The sequence below is a fragment of the Panthera tigris genome, chromosome A1 (assembly GCF_018350195.1).
Source record: "Panthera tigris isolate Pti1 chromosome A1, P.tigris_Pti1_mat1.1, whole genome shotgun sequence".
NCBI lineage: Eukaryota > Metazoa > Chordata > Mammalia > Carnivora > Felidae > Panthera > Panthera tigris.
Window position 1 is genome coordinate 12,005,514 of NC_056660.1, and position 20,830 is coordinate 12,026,343.

Consider the following 20,830-nt stretch of genomic DNA (forward strand, 5'->3'; position numbering starts at 1 on the left):
AGAGGCTATGTTTTATTCTGTGAGTTTATAGTTTTATATTTTACATTTGGGCCTGTGGTCTATCTCAGATGAATTTTTATGCAAGGTGTAAGGTTGGGTTCACTTTTCCCCATAATGGTTTCCCAATTGTTGCAAGAGAGTTTGTTGAAAAGGCTTTTTTTTTTTTTTTTTTTTTTTTTTTGCCATCTAAGGATTTGTTCAAAATCAATTTGCATTAGGTCTATTTTTGAATTCTTTATTCTTCTCCTTTGATCTATTTGTCTATTCTTATGCCAATATCACACCATATTGAATATTATAGCTTTATAGTAAGTCTTGAAATCAGGTCCTGTGAATGTTTCAACTTTGTTCTTCCTCTTGCAATTTATTTTAATTTATCTATGTCCTTTGAATAATCACATACATTTTAGAAACAACTCATTAATGTCTACAAAAAAAATGTATTGGAATTTTGTATGGGATTGTGCAGAATCTAGAGATCAGTTTGGGGAGGATGGATAAGTTTCAGTGTTGAATCTTCCAGTGAGTAAACATGGTGTCTCCCCCATCCAACCTTGTACCAGAGATCTGAGCCTAAACAATAAGGAAATCATACACCGAAAGACAGAACTAAAAAAATAAAATAAAATTTAAAGAAAGTGATATCCTTCTCCTTTTTCTATATCTTCTTGAGCCATTTTTAGTACTTTGTGTATTTCTAGGAATTTGTTCATTTCATCTAGGTTATCTCATTTGTTGGCATACAATTTTTACCATCTTTCCTTATAATCCTTTTATTATGGAAATAGATATACAGAAATGATCAGTAATAGCGTCCCCACTTTTGTTTCTGATTTTAGTAATTTGAGTCTTCTCTCTGTTTTTCTTAGTCTAGATAATTTATCAGATAATTGTCTAGACACTCTTCTCTATCTTGTTTCTATCTACTCTAATCTTCATTATTCCTTTTATTCTGCCAGCTGTGGGTTTAGTTTGCTCTTCTTTTTCTTTTTCCTTAAGGTGGAAGGTTAAGTTCTTGCTTTGAGGTCTTTCTTTTTTAATATAGTATTTACAGGTATAAAATTATCTCTGAGTACTGCTTTTGCTGTGTCTTCTAAGTCTTGGTGCATTGTGGTTTTGTTTTTATTCAGCTTTTGTTTTTATTCATAAGTGTTTCCTAATGTTCCTTGTGATTTCTTCTTTGACCTGTTGATTTTTTAGGAGTGTGTTCTTTAATTTCCACATATTTATGAATGTTATTGATTTCTTGTTTCACTTCACTGTGGTCAGAGAAGATACTTTGTATGATCTCAATCTTTTAAAATTTATTAAGGATTGCTTTGAGTCCTCACATAGGGTCAATTCTTGGGAATGTCTCATGTGCACTTGAGAAAAATGTGTATCTGTTCTCGTTGGGTGGGGTGTTCTGTGTGTCTCTTAGCTCGGATTGACTTCTAGTAATGTCCAAGACCTCTGTTTACTTGTTAACCTTCTGTCTAGAGTTTCTGTCCATTATTGAAAGTGGAGTATTGAAGTCTGCAACAGTTATTACCAAATGATATATTTCTCTCTTCAATTCTATCAATTTTTGTTTCATTAATTTTCTTTTCTTCTTCGTGTGCAAATGTTTGTAACTGTTATATATTCTTGAAGGATTGACCCTCTTACCCATATGTAATGTTCTTCTTTGTCTCTTGTAACAATTTATTTATTTATTTATTTATTTATTTATTTATTTAAATTTTTTTTAATGCTTATTTATTTTTGAGAGAGAGAGGGTGTGTGAGCAGGGGAGGGGCAGAGAGAAAGGGAGACAGAATCCGGAGCAGCCTCCAGGCTCTGAGCTGTCAGCACAGAGCCTGATGTGGGGCTCGAACCCACAAACTGCAAGATCATGACCTGAGCTGAAGTCAGACGCTTAACCAACTGAGCAACCCAGGCGCCCCAAGTCTCTTGTAACAATTTTTGACTTAAACTATATTTTGTCTCATATTAGTAATGCCATGCCATTTCTCTTTTGGTACATTAAAAAAAACCTTTTTTTTAATGTTTATTAATGTTTAATGTTTATTTATTTGAGAGAGGGACAGAGAGACAGAGTATGAGCAGGGGAGGGGCAGAGAGAGGGAGACACAGAATCTGAATCAGGCTGTGCTGTCAGCACAGAGTCCCACATGCGGCTTGAACTCATGAGCTGTGAGATCATGACCTGAGCCAACATTGGGTGTTCAACTAACTGAGCCACCCAGGCACCCCTCTTTTGGTACATTTTAAAAAATATTGTTGTGTTTGACCTTCAGTTACTTTTTGCATATCTATTCCAGGGATGTTTGGTTTCTAAGTTTCGTTTCTTAAATTTTTTGGCAGATTTTTACATCACTGTTATGCTAACTTCACAAGTTGAATTGAGAACGACCTCTCTTCTATTTTCTAAATGAATTTTTGTGGAATTGGTATATTTTTCCCTTAAGTCTTTGATAGAACTCACTAGTGAAATTACCTGGGGTTAGAGTTTGGTTTTTTTTTTTTTTTTTTATGTTTATTTATTTATTTTGAGAGAGAGAAAGAGAGAGGGCACATGCACATGAGCTTGAGTGGGGAGGGGCAGATAGAGAGAGGGAGGGAGAGAGAGAGAGAGAGAATCCTAAGCAGGCTCTGTGCTGTCAGCAGCAGACACTGTCTTTTACTTGGAGCATTTAGTCTATTTTCATTTGAGTAATTATTGATACGATTGGGTTTGTGTTTACCATTTTGCTGTTTGCTTTCTATTTATTTCATTGGTTTTTGTTTGTATCTTTCTTTAAGCATTCTTCTAGGTGAATCAAATAGTTTTTAGTATTTCATTTTTGTTATCCTACTGGCTTTTAAGGTAAACATTTAATATATTTTTGTAGTTTCTTTAAAGATTATTCATCCTGGGGCACCTGGGTGGCTTAGTCGGTTAAGCATCTGACTTTGGCTCAGGTCATGATCTCACAGTTCATGAGTTCCAGCCCTGCTTTGGGCTTTGTGCTGACAACTCAGAGCCTGGAGCCTGCTTCGGATTCTGTGTCTCCTTCTCTCTCTGCTCACGCTCTGTCTCTCTCTCTCTCTCAAAAATAAAGAAACATGAAAAAATTTTAAAATAGAGATTATTCACCCTAATTATATAGTCTATGTAGAATTAATATTATTAATCCCCTTTGATAAAATTTTCACTTTATATATTTTACTTTTCAGTTCTAGAATTGTCATGCTTTCTTTGAGTTTCCGTTTCTCTGTTGTTATATGCGGTTATTCCACATCATTCACTTTCTATATCTATCTTTTTCTTGAAATCTTCGAACATACTTGTAATAGCTATCTTAAAATTCTTTTGGGTCATCTTGGCTTTGGTTTCTGTCCTTTTGATTTTTTTTTAATTAAGATTTTTATTTCTTGCTTTTTCAATGTCTAGTAATTTTTTTTATTAAGCCTGGACAATATAAATAACACATGATAGGAAGTCTGGCTTATGCCACTTCCTTTAAAGGGTGTGGTATTTTGCTCTGCCAGGCAATTACTTTACCAAGGATTCTCTTGAACCCACTAGGCTTGGATGTAGTCTTTGTTAGAGCTTGTGTGTCTTAGTTTTGTCCTTATTCCTCACGTATGACCTTTATGGATTTCGGTTGAATGTCTGAAATATTCAGCCATGTTTCTCTATTGTGGCTCTCTAGGTACAGCCTTTTGTATTCAGCTCTCAGACCTGTGGTGTCTGCTCTTTGTGAAGCCCTGCAGAATCTCGTCTTCTTCATAGTTAGCCAAGGACTGCCGGAAAATCCTCATGCAGAAATCTGGGCCCTCCCTCTGTGCCCTTCTCTTCGACATGTGGATTTTCAGCAGCCCATATCACTGAGCTCTGCCTTCTCAGCTCAGTAGTGCGGCTGTGTGTTCCAAGTCTGGAAACCGAACCACGGTAGAATGCTGGAGTGGACGTGGGGTTCATCTCCCATGTTTCCCGTCCCTCACTATTTTTAAATACCCAGTTTGTGTGAAAGTTTTCATTGAGCTCTGTGAAGGGTACAAATAGGTAAATGACAAGGAGTCATTTAACCAGAGAGAAAATGTTTATATGTGTTTATGGAATTCAGAATATTTCAGTTGACTTCTAAAATGTGGTGATACTAGCTGATTGGCAGAAAGAAATATAAGATTAATTTTTTTTCTTAGATTTTTCAGAACGTAGATTGCAAAATCAACAATGAGGCTAGGAAGGAAGTGGAGAGGACATTATACACCGTGTCATATGCCCCACATTAGATCATTAGCACATCTTGGGACTATGCAGTATTATTCTTAAGAGCCTACTATGCCAAATCCATTTTAATTTATTTTTGTGATGGTGTGCACCTGAAAGTTTTCTGTCTTTCAAGGTCTCAGAAATAAAATACAACCAGGGTATATGATGAGAGTTTTCCTGTTCTGGCTCAGAAAAATGTTTGCTTGTGTCGACACTCTTTGGTCTGTTTTTCACTGCCAGACTTCATTCCTCCATATCTGTTTGTTATTCTGCCCCAGACACTTTGCTAGAATCTGGGAATAGACACATAAAAGACCTAGTCAAAGACTTGGAAACACCTACAATCTAGACACTTGAATGAATGCAACCCAATATGGTGAAGGTCTTTTAATAGAGGGCAGCTGTGGAGACACATGGAGTGGACACTTCAGGGCAGAGAGAGGGAAGATGTCAGGGAAGACTTCCCAGAAGGGTGATGTCTGAGCTGAGTTTTGAAGCGGGGTGGAACTGGAGGGACTGGGGATAGGAAAACTTGAGAGAGATGCACCCATGAAGGCATGGGAGCCTAGCGATTTCAGACCTTCGTGGAGGGTTCCATGCACCCGGGATTCAGGACTTGAGGCAGAGACCATAAGGCACAACAAAGAAAAATTAGGCAGGGGTTATTTAGATCACGGCTTTCAAATTACTATCATGGACAGTTCAGCAGGGCCAGCCATCCAGCTCCTATGAGCTATTTTTCATTTTTAAATTTTAAGTAAAAAAAAAAAAAACAAAACTCTAAAGCAATACATGTGTATGGTAGGAAATGAAAAAATATAGATAAGCAAATTGAAGAGAATTATACCACCCACAATCCTGCTACAAAAGCTCTTTTAACAACTTACAAATCATTTCAGATTTGTATGTGTTTTCCTTTAATAAAAAATTCTGTTAAACTCTACTTACTAGTTTGTAGCCTGCTTTTCTGTTCAGTTAGTATTTTAGAAACAGTTTTAACATGTAAATGGACGTTCTTCCGTATTGTTTATAATGTCTGAATAGTAGTATATCTTTAGTCATACCATAATGTGTTAAAAAATGCACGTATGGGTGTGAATGTATTTGAATATTGGACATTTCAATTGTTTCAATATTTCGCTATTGGAAATAGTTCATAGATAAACATTCTTACATACACCCTTAATTACTTCCCTGAGTCTATGTCAATAGCTTTATTAAATGTCAATCTTAAAATAACAAGTTTGTAAGATTAACGTACCTGGAATAATTAGGAAGCAATGCAAAACCAAACATAACCATGTGTCCCTCTTAATCGTCCTTAGTTGTTGCCACACCTTAAGTAGGGACCGTCCCACATCTTGCTTTATAGTAGTCGACTACTCAAATCTACCATCAGAAAATGGAATGAAGGTGAATGAAGCAGGGTTCAGTTCAGTTTAACAGGCAATGGAAGGGGATGAGGGAAGCCAGGGAGCTCAGTCTGGGGAGGAAGGCATCATTACCTGCAGTAGATGCAAGAGAGGTATGCCTGAGACTCAGAGAGCACCCAGAGGAGGGACATGCAGCCCAGTGTGGCAGGTTGGGTTGGGGTGAGGGTGGGAGGCCTCCATGAGTGGGATGACCACCAAGTTGGGCTGTGGTGGAGAGCAGTCAGATAACAGATCAAGTAGGGGTTTGGGGAGTAGGGTGAGTGGTTAAGACAAGTGACATCCAAGATGCTTTCTATATTTGTTTGCAATCTCCAGAAGAATAGTTCACCCTTCCTTCCCTTTTTGGTTCTCTTCAGCCCCTCAATGCATGGGTTGATGCCAGTCCACATTGGTGAGGGTGGTCTCCTTTACTCAGCCTTCCGATTCAAATGCTAATCTCTTCCAGAAATATCCTCATAGACACACCCAGAAATAATGTTGTTATGGTTTTGTTAAATTAACATTTGTTAAGTGGAGCATAGTGCTGTATGGTGAGCCCCAGTTCAACAACAGAGCACAAGAGAACTTGAAATAGAGAAGTCTGTTACTCACAGGTCCTGGAGGAAGTACTCGGCCTTAAGGGGCCACATGGGGAGGTCAAGGCAGAGTACAGACAAAGAGAGAGGCAGAACCCAAATACATGGCTTGATTAGGGTTCTTAGGCAAGGGCCAGATTGGTCAATTCAAACCAGAAAGAGGATTTTAGTAAGCTCCATGGTGGTCTATCTAAAGGGCCCATAAGGCATACAGGGGCTGGGAGCAAGGGGAGATTCTGGATCACAAGGGCGGTTAGGGAGGTCATGTCAGGACCTTAAATTTGATTGTGACCCTGCAGGCTGCTGTCTAGGGCATGCACTTGCAGGAGGGGCTGATGTCAGGTCAAGGTCCCTCAAGGCTGCATGGCCAAACAAAATGGCTGCTGAAGCAGCATTACCATGGCATAGTTTAGCTAAACCCTTGACAAGCATTTTACCAGCTATCTGGGGGGCCCTAAGGCCAGTCAAATTGACACATAAAATTAACCATCAACTTTCCAATGCTGCAAATATATACTTCTCTAAAATAATAAACTACTTAGTAGACATTTTTACTTGCATCATATCACATGATCCCCATCGTGTCCTTGCAGGAGAATAGATGCTGTCCCCATTGATACTGAGAAGTACCTGAGGCTCACACTGGTAATGGATGGGGGAGATGGGATCCCAACCTAAGCCCTAAGCCTCTTCTAATCCAAACCCCAGGTGGTATCAGTACCTCACTTGGGTGCTCTTGGGCTGAATTCCTTAGCAGGTGATATTCCCTGGACCTGCTATGCTTTCCTTTTTTTTTTTTTTTTTTTTTTTTCTGTTCATCCTTTAAGGAGAGAAGGAGTAAGCATTCATGGAGACCTTATTGAATGCAGACTCTGTGTTAGGTGTTTTATGTAAATTATTTAATTGTCATAACATCTCTGTGAAAGACACAAGGAAGTTAGTCTCACCTGCCAGGTTAGGTAGTGTGGTTAAAGGCACCCGAAAATGTGACAGGGCAGGAAGTTTATCTGACATTAGAGACCACGTGTACATTTCTGTGTGGCCCAGGGCATTGGTTTCCTAGCCAGACTTCCTCTGCACCGTGTCAAAGTATCCAAGGTTAGAGGAGTGGTCCATTAGTGTAGGCTATTCTATGGTAGGACTCCTACTTCTGCTACCTGCAAAACTGACCCAGATTAGGAAATTCTTGGGTTGTTCTCACTCTTGCCTGGCCTCTTATTTCTATCACAGCAGCTGGTCTGTCGAAGTGTGTCTGTTAGACTTAGAACACGAGTGCCTGTGGGCCTCAGTTGGGCCAAGTTAGGAAAGTACCCTGATCTGACATTCTGAGGATTAGCCTGAGATGTTCCTTTTCTTTTCTATTTAACTGTTAAGCGACATGACGAGACGTCTTGACAATGGGGAAGAGAGATATCGGGTGGTGGAGGGGAGGAAGATAAAGGTGGGGGACACCACAAGACCAGCAGCGTAGCATGACTGAGCCCCCGCCTTGAACCACATGGGTGAATGCTACTATTCTTCTGATCAATCTTTTATTCTCCCTTTCCTTCTTAGCATATGGGTAGATGCTTCAGGTCATGAAAAAATATATTCAGTGGAATGAAACATAGTAGATATTTACTAAGAAACTAAAAATGAAAGTTAGACATAAACTATTTTATTCCACTGAAATATTTGGCTGAACTCATAAGAACAGTGATAAGATCATTCTTGGACACCTGCACTGAAATGAACCACGAGAAGAATATTTAGGGAAAATGAAGAGCATATTTGGCATACTGAGTGAAAGAGCTTCTTCAGGCCCAGGGAGCGGGATGAAATTGGCATGATCATTTTGGAGAATATGAGTCAAACAGAGAACTGGAATGAGGTTTTCAAGGAGGATATATTAGGGGAGTAAAAGGCCAATAAACAGCCCTTGTGTTTGTAGAAAAATATGGAGAGTAAATCAAGGAATTCAAAGTGAAGAGAAAATTCAAATAAGGGAGGAAAAACCCTGTAATCCTCACTGGTCTTCATAAATACAAAGAAAACAAGCAAAAATGAGATATCAGAAGTCAGTAAGATTTTATGGGAGTATAAAGTTAATCTTAAGCAAAGCCCATTTCATTGCTGTAGGAAACTCCCAGCTGAGTGCTGACTAACTATGGACAGCTGATCTCCTCAAAGCCAAGTTTGGGTGATTCTTGCTCTTGGCTCGTACCCTCGCACTTCTGGGTCCTGTGCGAACCAACACTGTCCCAGAATTCCAGAGGGTGGGCCGAGGCTAGATATTGGAGTTGGCCCTTTACTTTATTGTGCTGATTCTTCTTAGGGAAGAATAAAAATTAAGAATAAAGGGACACGTGTTAGAATTTTAGCTGTGAGAGATGAATACAAAATATCAAATTGACTCCAACAACTTGAGTCACCTCGAAAACTCCCAGTCTCTTAGGATAAAAAATATATAATCCTATTTAGAAATTCCTGGTGTGATCATAATGCAGGATTGGTTCTTTTCACGAAGCCTATTAATTAAAAATTACATAATCCAAAGTCAATTAAGTAGTAAGATATTATAACAAATTCTTATTTCATTAACTTCTCAAAGTATGAATAATGACTTCAAGACAAGAAATTCACATTTTCCACTGGCTACTGAAAAACAATAGAAATAATTCCAGTCGTGGTAGCAGCTCACTGTGGGCTGACCTACCCCTGAAATAATTTATTGTTTCCAGGTGACTTTTACATTGTGGGGTGATTCATTAAGTTAGGCTTGATGTGAAACAGACACCAATAGAGTTGAGGATTCAGAAATGTATTACATATTTCTTCTCGCAATCAGAGAGAAATTCACCATGGCTTTTCTTTTATAGGCTCATGCCAAAATCTGGCATCTCTACAATACTTCCTTCCGTCCAACTCAGGGAGGCCAGGTCTCCATCGCCCTAAGCTCCCACTGGATCAATCCTCGAAGAATGACCGACCACAGCATCAAAGAATGTCAAAAGTCTCTTGACTTTGTACTAGGCTGGTTTGCCAAACCCATATTTATTGATGGTGACTATCCTGAGAGCATGAAGAATAATCTTTCACGTCTTCTGCCTGATTTTACTGAAGCTGAGAAAAAGTTCATTAAGGGAACAGCTGACTTTTTTGCTCTTTCTTTTGGACCAACCTTGAGTTTTCAACTATTGGACCCCCACATGAAGTTCCGCCAGTTAGAATCTCCCAGCCTGAGGCAACTCCTTTCTTGGATTGACCTTGAATATAACCACCCTCAAATATTTATTGTGGAAAATGGCTGGTTTGTCTCAGGGACCACCAAGAGAGACGACGCCAAATATATGTATTACCTCAAAAAATTTGTAATGGAAACCTTAAAAGGTAGGATTGGGGATAAAATTCTAATTTCTTGCCGAAAGCAACAGGAAAATCTTTCAGATGATCTGTAATAAACTATGTGAATTTATATATTTTAATTGTAATGAAGAAATTCATTTTGGCAATAGTAGAAATGCACTTATGTAACACCTTTCTCATTTGGGGACTTGAGGAACTTAAATTCATTTTTAAACTCATTTTGAAAATGAGAAACTGGGTTATAATGTGTGAAAACACTTGACTTTCAGAGTTAGTACTCTAGAATTTTAGATTATATTAAGGATTAAGTGAATCCCAGGACATCTAGATCTCTGTACATGTTTTTGGGTTCTTATTATTTGCACTGAATAAAACAATTTTAAAGAAAAAAGAATATCAACCCTTTCTGAAGGAAATATTAAGTAGTTTATTCTTTTAAAGATTGTGTTCACTTATTGTGGCAAGCACAATGCTAGGATAGAAAATGGAGCAAGACCATCATCTCAGGCCCAAAGAACACCTACTGGAAATAAAAATATTCCAAGTAAAAACATACTGGAGATAAGCACGTTGGTGAAGACATTTGTTTGTAGAATTACCCAAGTGTGACAGCCTTTTATTAGTAAGAAAGGTCATTGGTTTACCAAACAGTGACCATTATACGCAACTTATTTCCGTAAGTAGTAAACCCCTCAAATGCTCTTGACACATGAGGCCAGTGCCTGGCTAGGGGTCACATTGTTCTTGTCCTCTCTTCTCTTTGCAGCCATTAGGCTGGATGGGGTGGACGTCATTGGGTACACGGCCTGGTCCCTTATGGATGGCTTCGAATGGCACAGAGGTTACAGCATCAGGCGTGGACTCTTCTATGTTGACTTTCTAAGCCAGGATAAGAAACTGTTGCCGAAATCTTCAGCCTTGTTCTACCAAAAGCTGATAGAGAAAAATGGCTTCCCTCCTTTACCTGAAAATCAACCTCTAGAAGGGACATTTCCCTGTGACTTTGCTTGGGGAATTGTTGACAACTACATTCAAGTAAGTCAGCTGACAAAACCAATCAGCAGTCTCACCAAGCCCTATTGCTAGTAAGTAGTGCTTCCTTATTAGGTTGTCATGACACATTGTCCATTCTTTGGGCCAGACGTGATTCCTTAATGAGAACATTAAGGGCACAATTTGGAACATTGCACCCTTCTCTCCACAAATCTTCCTAGCTTCATCTTGCACTTTAAATCAGTCCCAAAGGAGGAACAGATTTAAAATATATGAATATTTAATATCTGAAAAGATAGTAAAATGATAAAAATACTCCCTTTTAATACAGTGGTTTTGGATGCTTTTTAAAGCAGTTGAGTTCTTCCATAAACAGGATAGGACAAACAACTTCAAATTTTCTGAGATCTCAGTGGAGCTGCTGAGTCTGAGGCAGGAACATTAGGCAGAGCCCTGCCGGGGCTTGGCTGCACCCTGTTGCAGAAGCATCTCAAGCGGTGAAAACTCTTGCTCCAATGGTTCACTGCTTGAAGCTTCATTTCTAGAACTAGTTATCGAAAGGGTAAGGAAGTTCTTCAAAATGGTCAACCAATATTTATTGAGCACTTACTATTTAGTTAATCCTCAGTATATTTTTAACTTCCCAATTTTAAAGGAATTTGTTTTCTGGAGCTTGATGGACTATTTTAGGAGGCAGTTATTGGGTGCTTAGCATGCACAAAGCCCTGTGTTCATTGCCGGGGATGGTCCGTTGAGGGGAGTGCACACTGACATGGGTAAGATTGACCCCTGATTTCAAAGATGTCTACTGCTGGGCGCCTGGGTGGCTCAGTTGGTTAAGCATCTGACTTCGCTTCAGGTCATGATCTCACAGCTCGTGATTTAGAGTCCTGCATAGGGTAAGCTTGAGGCCCACTTCAGGTGAACACAAGCCCTGCTTCAGGTGAGCCCCTCTCCTCTCTCTCTGCACCTCATGGGATTCTCTCTCTCTCCCTCTCTCTCTGCCCTCGCTTATTTGCAGCCTGTCTCAAAACAAAAACAAAAAAACAAAAAAACAAACAAACACCTCATAGAGGTCTACTGAGGGAAAATGATTGATGTACAAATAATATAATAGAGGGCATGGGGCATGGTGTTAAGTGAGCAGGTGCTGGTGGGGTGTTGTTGAAAAGTCTGAGTGTGAAAATAGGAATCAAGACAGAGACATGGGTGCCTGGGCCGCTCAGCTGGTTAAGCATCCGAATCTTGATTTTGGTTCAGGTCGTGATCACTCAGGTCATGATCTCACAGTTCGTGAGTTCAAGCCTGTGTTGGGCTCCATGCTGACAGCACGAGCCTGCTTGGAACTCTCTCTCTCTCTCTGCCCTTCCACCACTTGCACACACACACACACTCCTTCTCTCTCAAAATAAATACATATTAAAATAAGAGACAGAGACAAAGTGTGGTATCCATAGACAAGCAAAGGCATTTGGCACTTAGCATGCTGTCGGATGCTTCTAGCCAACTCACTGGTGCAGTAGGAGAGGAAAATCACTTTCCCTCTACCCTTCTGAGTTCTTTAATTATAGGGAAAATTAAAAACAGACTAAAAAGAGAAACACAAGCAGGAGTATATTAACATGTATACCTGATATATACATGGGAGATACTCAGACAAAAATGAGTTAAGTCCTTGAGGTGACTTAGAATTCAGGCTTAAATACCAGCTTAATAGAAAAAGCTGGAAGCAGAGGTAGGATATATGTCTCTTAGGGAAGAATAAGCAATTTTTAGGAAAGATGGATGGGCCCTTAGAAGGATAGATGGGAGCCACAAGGGTCTCTGACAAAGTCTGTCTGGGTCTTATGGTGGCCTCTGGTCTCCTGTGACGTGACTCGATCTTCCCTGGGTGATGAAACTCCTGGGAGGGATTGATGAGAACAGAGTTCCTTCCGGAGCATCTGTCTTTAGGCAGGTAAGGGGAGTTCAGAGAAAGCTTTTCCCTGCATGTTATTATTTGAGTGCCTACAGCTCAAAATAGTATACCAGAGGGGCATATTTTGGGCTGGCAGGCCCTGAACTACGGTCACATTTTGGGGTGGCATATTCTGTTACCCTTCAGTTCAAAACAAGTATTTGGAAGAATGGTTGGATCTGAGGGAGGGTCTTTCAGTTGAGCTGGGTTGCTGTTTTCTTGTAAACATCAAATGGCAGTCCTTTATAAGGAAATAAATAACACATTCCTTCATACATTTTTTGCTGGGTTGTATTATTCTTAGGTCTTTTGAAGACCTCAGTTTAAAAGACTTAGTTTTAAGGCAGCTGGGTGGCCCAGTCAGTTAAGTTTCCAACTTCGGCTCAGGTCATGATCTCATGGGTTCGAGCCCCGTGTCAGTCTCTGTGTTGACAGCTCAGAGTCTGGAACCTGCTTCGGTTTCTGTGTCTCCCTCTCTCTCTCTGCCCCTCCCCTGATTGTGCATGCCCCTTCCCCCAAAAATAAATAAACATTTAAGAAAAAACTTATAGTTTTAAGTCTCAGTCTTAAATCCCTTCTTACATTTAAAAGGCGACTGAGGGACATGTATTAGCCAGGATGTCTGAGTGTAGCTCTGCCCTGTTGGGTTTGGGGTTTTCCGCCCTCCTTCTCTCTCCTCCCTCAGCCTCTGCTCCTACCTCCTTTTCCTAATTTCTCTCCTGCAAGTGGGAACCACAGTGGGCTTCAAACAGGGTCTGGAGGTGCAGAAGTGGCTGGTGAGATGGGCTCCCCATCCTTCCTCCCTCCCCTGTATTTCTGCTCTGGACGGGTTAGTCCCTGGTCTTTGTTCTCTCTCATGACCTTGTGCCAGGCCCCGCTCCCTGCCAGGCTCTGTGCCCTTGGTCACTGAGGGCTCATGCTCCGCCCTGATGTCTAATAGCAGGGCAGGTAGTTCCCGCTTCAGTTTTCCGCCAGCACCTCTGTGCAGGCAGCGTGAACTTGGGAGGGACTGGACATTGGAGGGAATTTCTTCCCTCCTGCTCTGCTCCCCACCCCAGGACTGTGTTTGCCTTGGGAACCGGTAAGTAGTGAGAAGGTTTTAAGAGGACCACCTATTTCCTCAAGAAAGCAGAGAAACTCTAGGCAGATGCAACAAGTATGGCAGGGAGGAGGAGGGCAGAGGGGGAGAGAACTGCTTTTTCTACCCCTCGGGGGCAGTTGTTTTCAATTAGCCCCGGACCCCTCCCCTGAGGCTGCATTGCCATTTTACCTCATCACTTCCGGGGTTGTGGTGGTGGTGGTGGTTGGGGGGGGGGGGTCTCTGTTCCTCCACCCACTGGAGCTCCCCAGTCTCTCCCACACTGAACCAGCCAAACACAAAACAACTCACTCTCAGACCCCCGGTGGGTGAACTTCTCCAGAAGCTCTCTAGTGGGAAAAGGTTGCCACTGCTCTTTTGTTCTTCCTGCTTTTCACCTTGAGCTTGGCATTATTTTGGCAGCGGCCTTCCTGAGGGAACTTCCTAACCGACAAAGTAAAATTAGGACAGTTCTGAGGAGTGTGTGCCTATGTTTTCATTTACAAGCTGTTCTCTCTACTTTTCATACATTGAATTAAAGTCCTGAGAAGTAATTTTTAAACCATTGAAAGTTATCTTTTCCCTCCTGGCTGGTATTTCAGTGACTCCCAGGGTCACTGTCCCTGGACAACCACTAATGCTCATAGTCAATATAGGTACAGAACCTGCCACATGCTGGGGACATAAAGCCTGTTTAACATTGGCCACTAATAGGAGAAGGTTTCTTCCATGATAAAGGAAATATATACTTTATATCCATTTCTGAAAGGCTGCCCTTTATTTTTTCATTTTTTTATTAAGAAAAGTTGACAAATTAATAGAGGTTAGATAGAATTGTGCCTAAGTACTTATTTCTAAGCGTCCTGTAGTTTCAAGAAACAGATCCCCGCCTCCCCCCTCCCCCTAGAAATTGTACCTTAGTCTCTCATATTTATTTGCAGATGGACTGAATAAAACCTGTTGTTTTGGAAAAATTGTGGTAGAAAATGTATAAGTTTAGTCAACTCAGAGCTCTATAAAAATAAGCCAAAGAACTCCTTCAAGCTATGAACACTTTCACTTCAAAAGAGCATGCAAATATTTTCTCTTGCAAAGCTGAGGAAACAAGATTTGCGGGTGCATCACAGTGGAAAAATACTTCTCACAGCATTCCCACCCTACTAGGGGACACGCATGCGTGGGTGATCTGCAAGAGACGGTTCTCCAGAGGAAGCCATTTCCCTCTGACACGCTGGGTTTTTATTACTTTTCCTTTATAAACACAGCACTGACCCCTCCAGAGGAACAGCAACTCAGGCCCGCGAAATGCAACAAAACTTCTGCTAGAGGTCCCTAAACGGAGTTAGACCCCAGCTTGCATACAGAGGGTCAAACCAAGGGGCCTGTTTGAACAGGATTGTTTCTGAGGAGAAAACTGGTCCATCAAGTGGTTCCTTGGGATGAACTTTCAGTTTGCATTTTCCTCCATGGTTTACACGTGGAGGGAGGATTTTATGATTTTAGTTTTACAACGCGTCTGCTCTTCCTCAATACTTATTTCCATTTTGGAGGCTTATGGATCAGATGATTGACAACCATTATTGTCATGATCATCACAGAAAAATAATGTAGAAAAACTTAAAAACTATGTTAAAATAGCCCGATATGTGGAAATGACAACATCGTTCCTCATTACCACATTCTCTATCACTTTTACCATCAGATTGAATTGGTTAAATCCGGTCTTTGACACTAAAGGCAATAAAAAGCAAGTCACTGGTTTTTAGCATGGTCTCTACCTACAGCAAACTTTAGTTTGGAACATGATTTTAAGAAGTACAATTTAGTTTAATTTTTTAAATGTTTTAAAATATACTTTTTAACGTTTATTTTGAGAGAGAGAAGGGGGGGATGGGCAGAGAGAGAGAGGAAGAGACAGGGGATCCTAAGCAGGCTCTGAGCTGTCAGCGCAGAGCCTCTCACGGGGCTCGAACTCAGGAAACGTGAGATCATGACCTGAGCCGAAACCAGGAGTCCCACGCTTAACGGACTGAGCCACCCAGGCGCCCCCACGATTTAATTTTTTAGATACCATTCTGCATTTTCTGATGCTAACTCAGGTTTTAGGCTTTATCTTTTCATCCATTTTTTTTTTTTTTAATTTGGGAGTCTCATAATATTAGTAATTTTTTTTATATTAAAATGCAATCGTTCAAACATGCTTGCTTAACACAGACCAGAGGTGTGTGAGAAACATCATCTGAAATGATCAAGAGTTAGAGCTAGGGGTAAAACAAATATGCATCAAAGAGTGGAATGTTTTTTGTTTTTGTTTTTGTTTTCCAGGAACTTAACGACTTGGGAGGAATGGTTGAAATGGGTAGGGAGGCTCTATTTTTGCCCCTCTTGCTTGTTAGTTTTGCGGAAGGCGTGGCGTGGAATTTCGTGAAGCTAACGCTTACTCCTCTGCTGGCAGGTGGACACCACTCTGTCTCAGTTTACCGACCCGAACGTTTACCTGTGGGACGTCCACCACAGTAAGAGGCTAATTAAGGTGGACGGGGTTGTGACCAAGAAGCGGAAGTCCTACTGCGTGGACTTTGCTGCCATCCGGCCCCAGATAGCCTTACTCCAGGAGATGCACGTTTCCCATTTTCACTTCTCCCTGGACTGGGCCCTGATCCTGCCGCTGGGCAACCAGTCGCAGGTGAACCACACGGTCCTCGACTACTACCGCTGCGTGGTCAGCGAGCTCGTGCGCGCCAACATCACCCCGGTGGTGGCGCTCTGGCGACCCGCGGCCCCGCACCAAGGGCTGCCGCGGCCCCTGGCCAAGCACGGAGCCTGGGAGAACCCCCACACCGCCTCGGCTTTTGCAGAGTACGCCCGGCTGTGCTTCAAGGATCTCGGCCACCACGTCAAGTTCTGGATCACGATGGGCGAGCCGTACACACGGAACATGACCTACAGCGCGGGGCACAATCTTCTGAAGGCTCACGCGTTGGCCTGGCGCGTGTACGATGAAAACTTTCGGGGCTCTCAGAAGGGGAAAATATCCATAGCCCTGCAGGCCGACTGGATAGAGCCGGCCTGCCCTTTCTCCCAAAAGGACAAAGAGGTGGCAGAGAGAGTTTTGGAATTTGACATTGGCTGGCTGGCCGAGCCCATTTTCGGCTCTGGGGATTATCCGCGTGTGATGAGGGACTGGCTCACGCAGAGAAACAATTTCCTTCTACCTTATTTCACTGAAGATGAAAAAAAGCTGATCCGGGGTTCCTTCGACTTTCTGGCTGTAAGCCATTACACCACCATCCTCGTCGACTGGGAAAAAGAAGATCCAATGAAATACAACGATTACCTGGAGGTGCAGGAAATGACCGACATCACGTGGCTCAACTCCCCCAGTCAGGTGGCAGTAGTGCCCTGGGGCTTACGCAAAATTCTCAACTGGCTGAAGTTGAAGTACGGAGACCTCCCCATGTATATAATATCCAACGGCATAGACGATGATCCGCAGGCAGCGCAAGACAAGCTGAGGGTGTATTACATGCAAAATTATGTAAATGAAGCTCTGAAAGGTAAGGAGCCCCGGAAACAGCAGCCCCTCGAAGCGTATGTCACGCGAGGGCGTGGTACTCCATAGGCACCCTCAAACGAATACACCCACTGTCGCCTGGGAAGCAAAGTGCCTGCTATCCATTCCTTGCCACACTGAAAAAGTCCAAGAGAGAGTATTTTCCCTTCAGGATAATGGAGTTTAGCTAAAAGTCGAAGACCCTAGGCTGGGGGCGGTGGGGGGGGGGGGGGGGGGGGGGGCGGGGGATGCCTAGCACCTGCTGGGGCCTGTAAAAGCATGGACTTTCTTGTCCCCCATTTCAGACGGCTTCACAGCAGTCTTACCTCCTTCATTGTGCATGAAGATTTAACCCAAGTACATCATAGTAGGTTTACTTATGTAAAACCTTCTACGTTAACTGTAGCTCAGTGTTTGTCCTCGCATGAAGGAAGCCTGTTGTGATCAAACCTAATTTAGTTTTATTAAATAGTATTGAAATTTTCTCCGATGCACCAAGGCTGTGTAAAAGTGAAGTGCTGCGTGCAAAAAATTTTAATAACTATTCTGTCCTTTTGTTTTTCTAGCCTACATATTGGATGGTGTCAATCTTTGTGGATACTTTGCTTATTCATTCAATGATCGCACAGCTCCAAAGTTTGGCTTCTATCATTATGCTGCAAATCAGTTTGAGCCCAAACCGTCCATGAAACATTATCGGAAAATGATTGACAACAATGGCTTCTCGGGTCCTGAAACTCTGGGGAGATTTTGTCCAGAAGAATTGACCCTGTGCACCGAATGCGGCTTTTTTCATACCCGCAAATCTTTACTGGCTTTCATAGCTTTCCTACTTTTTGCTTTTATTATTTCTCTTTCTCTGATTTTTTACTACTCTAAGAAAGGCAAAAGAAGTTACAAGTAGTCCTGACCTTTTTCCTATTCATTTACTTTGAAATGATTATGCACACACATCAGCTGTTCACCATTTGCACTTCTCAGTGTCGTAAGACTGGATTTCACTTATCTGACTTCTAGAAAAAAAATGTGTGGCGTATGACAGAGGTATGGAAGTGAGCATAGGTGATTGTAAAATACTGAATAATGTGAATAGTGCCTGGATTTGTTCTTTCTTGGAGGATGATCAAAAACGGTTAGGGGCCATCATCTCTGCAACACATTCTGTAACAAATGTATGGGAAGTGGGACCCATTCTGGAACATTTTTATAGAAATGGAATAGCAAGATCAGTGCCCGTTCCTAAATTATCTTGAAGTAAAACAAATGTGGAAATAAAAAGTTAAGTCCCAAATAACCATCTCTAAACTTCCATGATATGCCTAATGGTCTCTGTTGGACCCAGTTTCCCTTGAAAAAGAAATGGTAGAATATTAGAGACATGACAGAGGGCCCTAGGCTAGAACGTTCCTTTTAAAAGCAGTGTTTCTATCAAATGCTGCTAATATTAATTTACATATCTGGTTAATGATGTACTTAGCAGAGCAAATTGTAGAATTTTATTTTATGTGACTTTCAAGGCGCTTTTCAGGCCCTGGGGTCCTTGAGGGCTTTGTGTCACTGGGGCCTTGTCAAGGGTCTGTACATAGAGGGCTTTAAATGTGTGCAGAAAAATAAATATGAATCATGAGATGTCGGACTCTTCAGGAAGCATAAACTGATCGTGCAATTCATTATACTGCGTGGCGAGGAGGAAAGGAGGAAAAAGTGCATATTATGAGCAACAGTATGATTAATTTGATTAGAAACCCTTTGATTTTAGAGCACTCCTTTCCATGAATGATGTGACCTTTCCTGAGTGAACAAGAACGAAATAATCACTCATCCTATGAAGAGTGACTTCACTTGCTGTTCTTTAGAAAGTGCCCTGATTTCTTTGAATCGAGTTTTTAAAAATTCTTACTAGGTTCGCATTTGGTCTGATAACACTGGAAGATTTATTTCTGTGATCGCTGAGGTTTATTTTCTATTTTTGCTGCACCTTCTGTGGAACTAGCTTTGAAGTAGTTTTGCTTTGAACTTTCACACTGAAACATGCTACTGATTTCTAGAAAGGGCTAATGAGGTCTTATCTTTTAATGCCCCTTAAACAAGTTTTGCTGATTTTCAGACAGGGGTCTTTCTATGACACTGGAGTTGTGGACGATCATAATGTTTGTTTTATAGATAAGCCAGTATCGTATCAGGCAAGGTAAACCACTATCGTAGCAGGCATAACTAATCTTGCCGACACAGGGTTATAGTGTATAATAAAATGTTGTACTGTATTATGTATCATCTTTAGAGGTGGTATGATTTTTTTCCATGAAAGATAAGCTTTTGTTGGTATTCTTTTAAAAATGGGAATTATTATTAAAATTAGAAACTAGAGAACAATAGTTTCTCTTATGTATATATATTTTTCTGATTATAAGAGTAATATATGTTCATTGTAAAAAAATTTTAAAAACACAGAAACTATACGTAAAGAGAGAAAATTACTTGTCATCGCACCCAGGTAGTCACTATTACCGTAGCCTGTGTATTTTATTTTACATAATTAGAGTCAGATCATATTGTAAATAGTTGTGTATCTTTATTAATTTTTATTGTGTGTTTCCTTTGTCATTAGTCTTCAAAAACATGATTTCTAATAGTCGTAGAGTAATTCCACTATACAAATTTATCACAAGTTATTTAACCATTCCTATCAGTTGAACTAGTTTCTTATTGTAAATTACTGTTAAATAATGTTGTTTAAAAGTTTTCTTGCTACCATATTAATTTTCATTCCCTTGAGTGTAGACAGAAGCAATTCTGTCCCTTGATGAAGTATTGTAATAAATCTGCCTGCAACTTTACTGCTTTCATAATCATTTGACTGGCTGCTGGATGAATTTCTTTAAAAAACAGGTTTTTGAGTTGACTGAATTACATAGGCTATGAGCAGTGAAGAAACGGGTGGACAGCCAGGGTGGAAGGTGGAAGGGGGTGGAGGGTGCCTCGTGCTCATCCCTGTGGTTGAGCGGAGACTTTCAGACACTGAGAAAGCAAAATAGAAGAAGAGCCGAAAGAGACCAAACAGACATGCCAAAGCCTCAAGGAGAAATGACATCTCAAAACCATCCACAGTGAGAGCAGCATATTAACATTGAGTCCTCACTGACCTTAGGAGGAGGTCAGTGGCTCCCTACAGCAGCGGGAAAGGAGCAAAGGTCCGCCCAGACCGCGGGAGGGGGGAGGGGTAGGGAGGAGGCGGAAGGGGTAGGGAGGAGGCGGAAGGGGTAGGGAGGAGGGGGAAGGGGTAGGGAGGAGGGGGAAGGGGTAGGGAGGAGGGAGCGGGGCCAGGGGCGGGACTTCCTGTCCACCACTCTCCTTCCGCATCAGATCTAGTATTTTACTCACTAGTGCTGGGTACTTCACCACTTTGCATATTTTCTTGAAGGTAGAGACTCTTCCCCTGGAACTCCTACACCTCTCATTAGGTTGTGGAGCCAACTCTGCAAGGGCATTAGGTGGTACTGTGGTTTTCTGAGGCCTTTGGGCTAATTTCTGCCACACTTGTATTTGCTCTGCCTTCGCAGTTCCTTTCTTGGACCCCGGTGTACCCCTTGCACTTCTGCCCAGTTCCTTTTGCCTGGGTTTGCATGGACGGTTTTTCAGATTCAATACGGACACTT

General features: G+C 41.5%; 1 protein-coding gene across 1 annotated transcript in view; it reads left to right on the forward strand.

Moving 5' to 3' along the window:
* Nucleotides 1-19,510, forward strand: part of KL (klotho) — a 47,142-nt gene extending 27,632 nt beyond the window's left edge. Inside the window, exons 2-5 of the mRNA XM_007099063.3 lie at nucleotides 9,107-9,617; nucleotides 10,360-10,628; nucleotides 16,077-17,178; nucleotides 17,741-19,510. Coding sequence (XP_007099125.3) covers nucleotides 9,107-9,617; nucleotides 10,360-10,628; nucleotides 16,077-17,178; nucleotides 17,741-18,078 — 2,220 coding nt within the window. The 3' untranslated portion in view covers nucleotides 18,079-19,510. The remainder of the gene's footprint in view (nucleotides 1-9,106; nucleotides 9,618-10,359; nucleotides 10,629-16,076; nucleotides 17,179-17,740) is intronic.
* The last annotated feature ends 1,320 nt before the right edge of the window (nucleotides 19,511-20,830 follow it).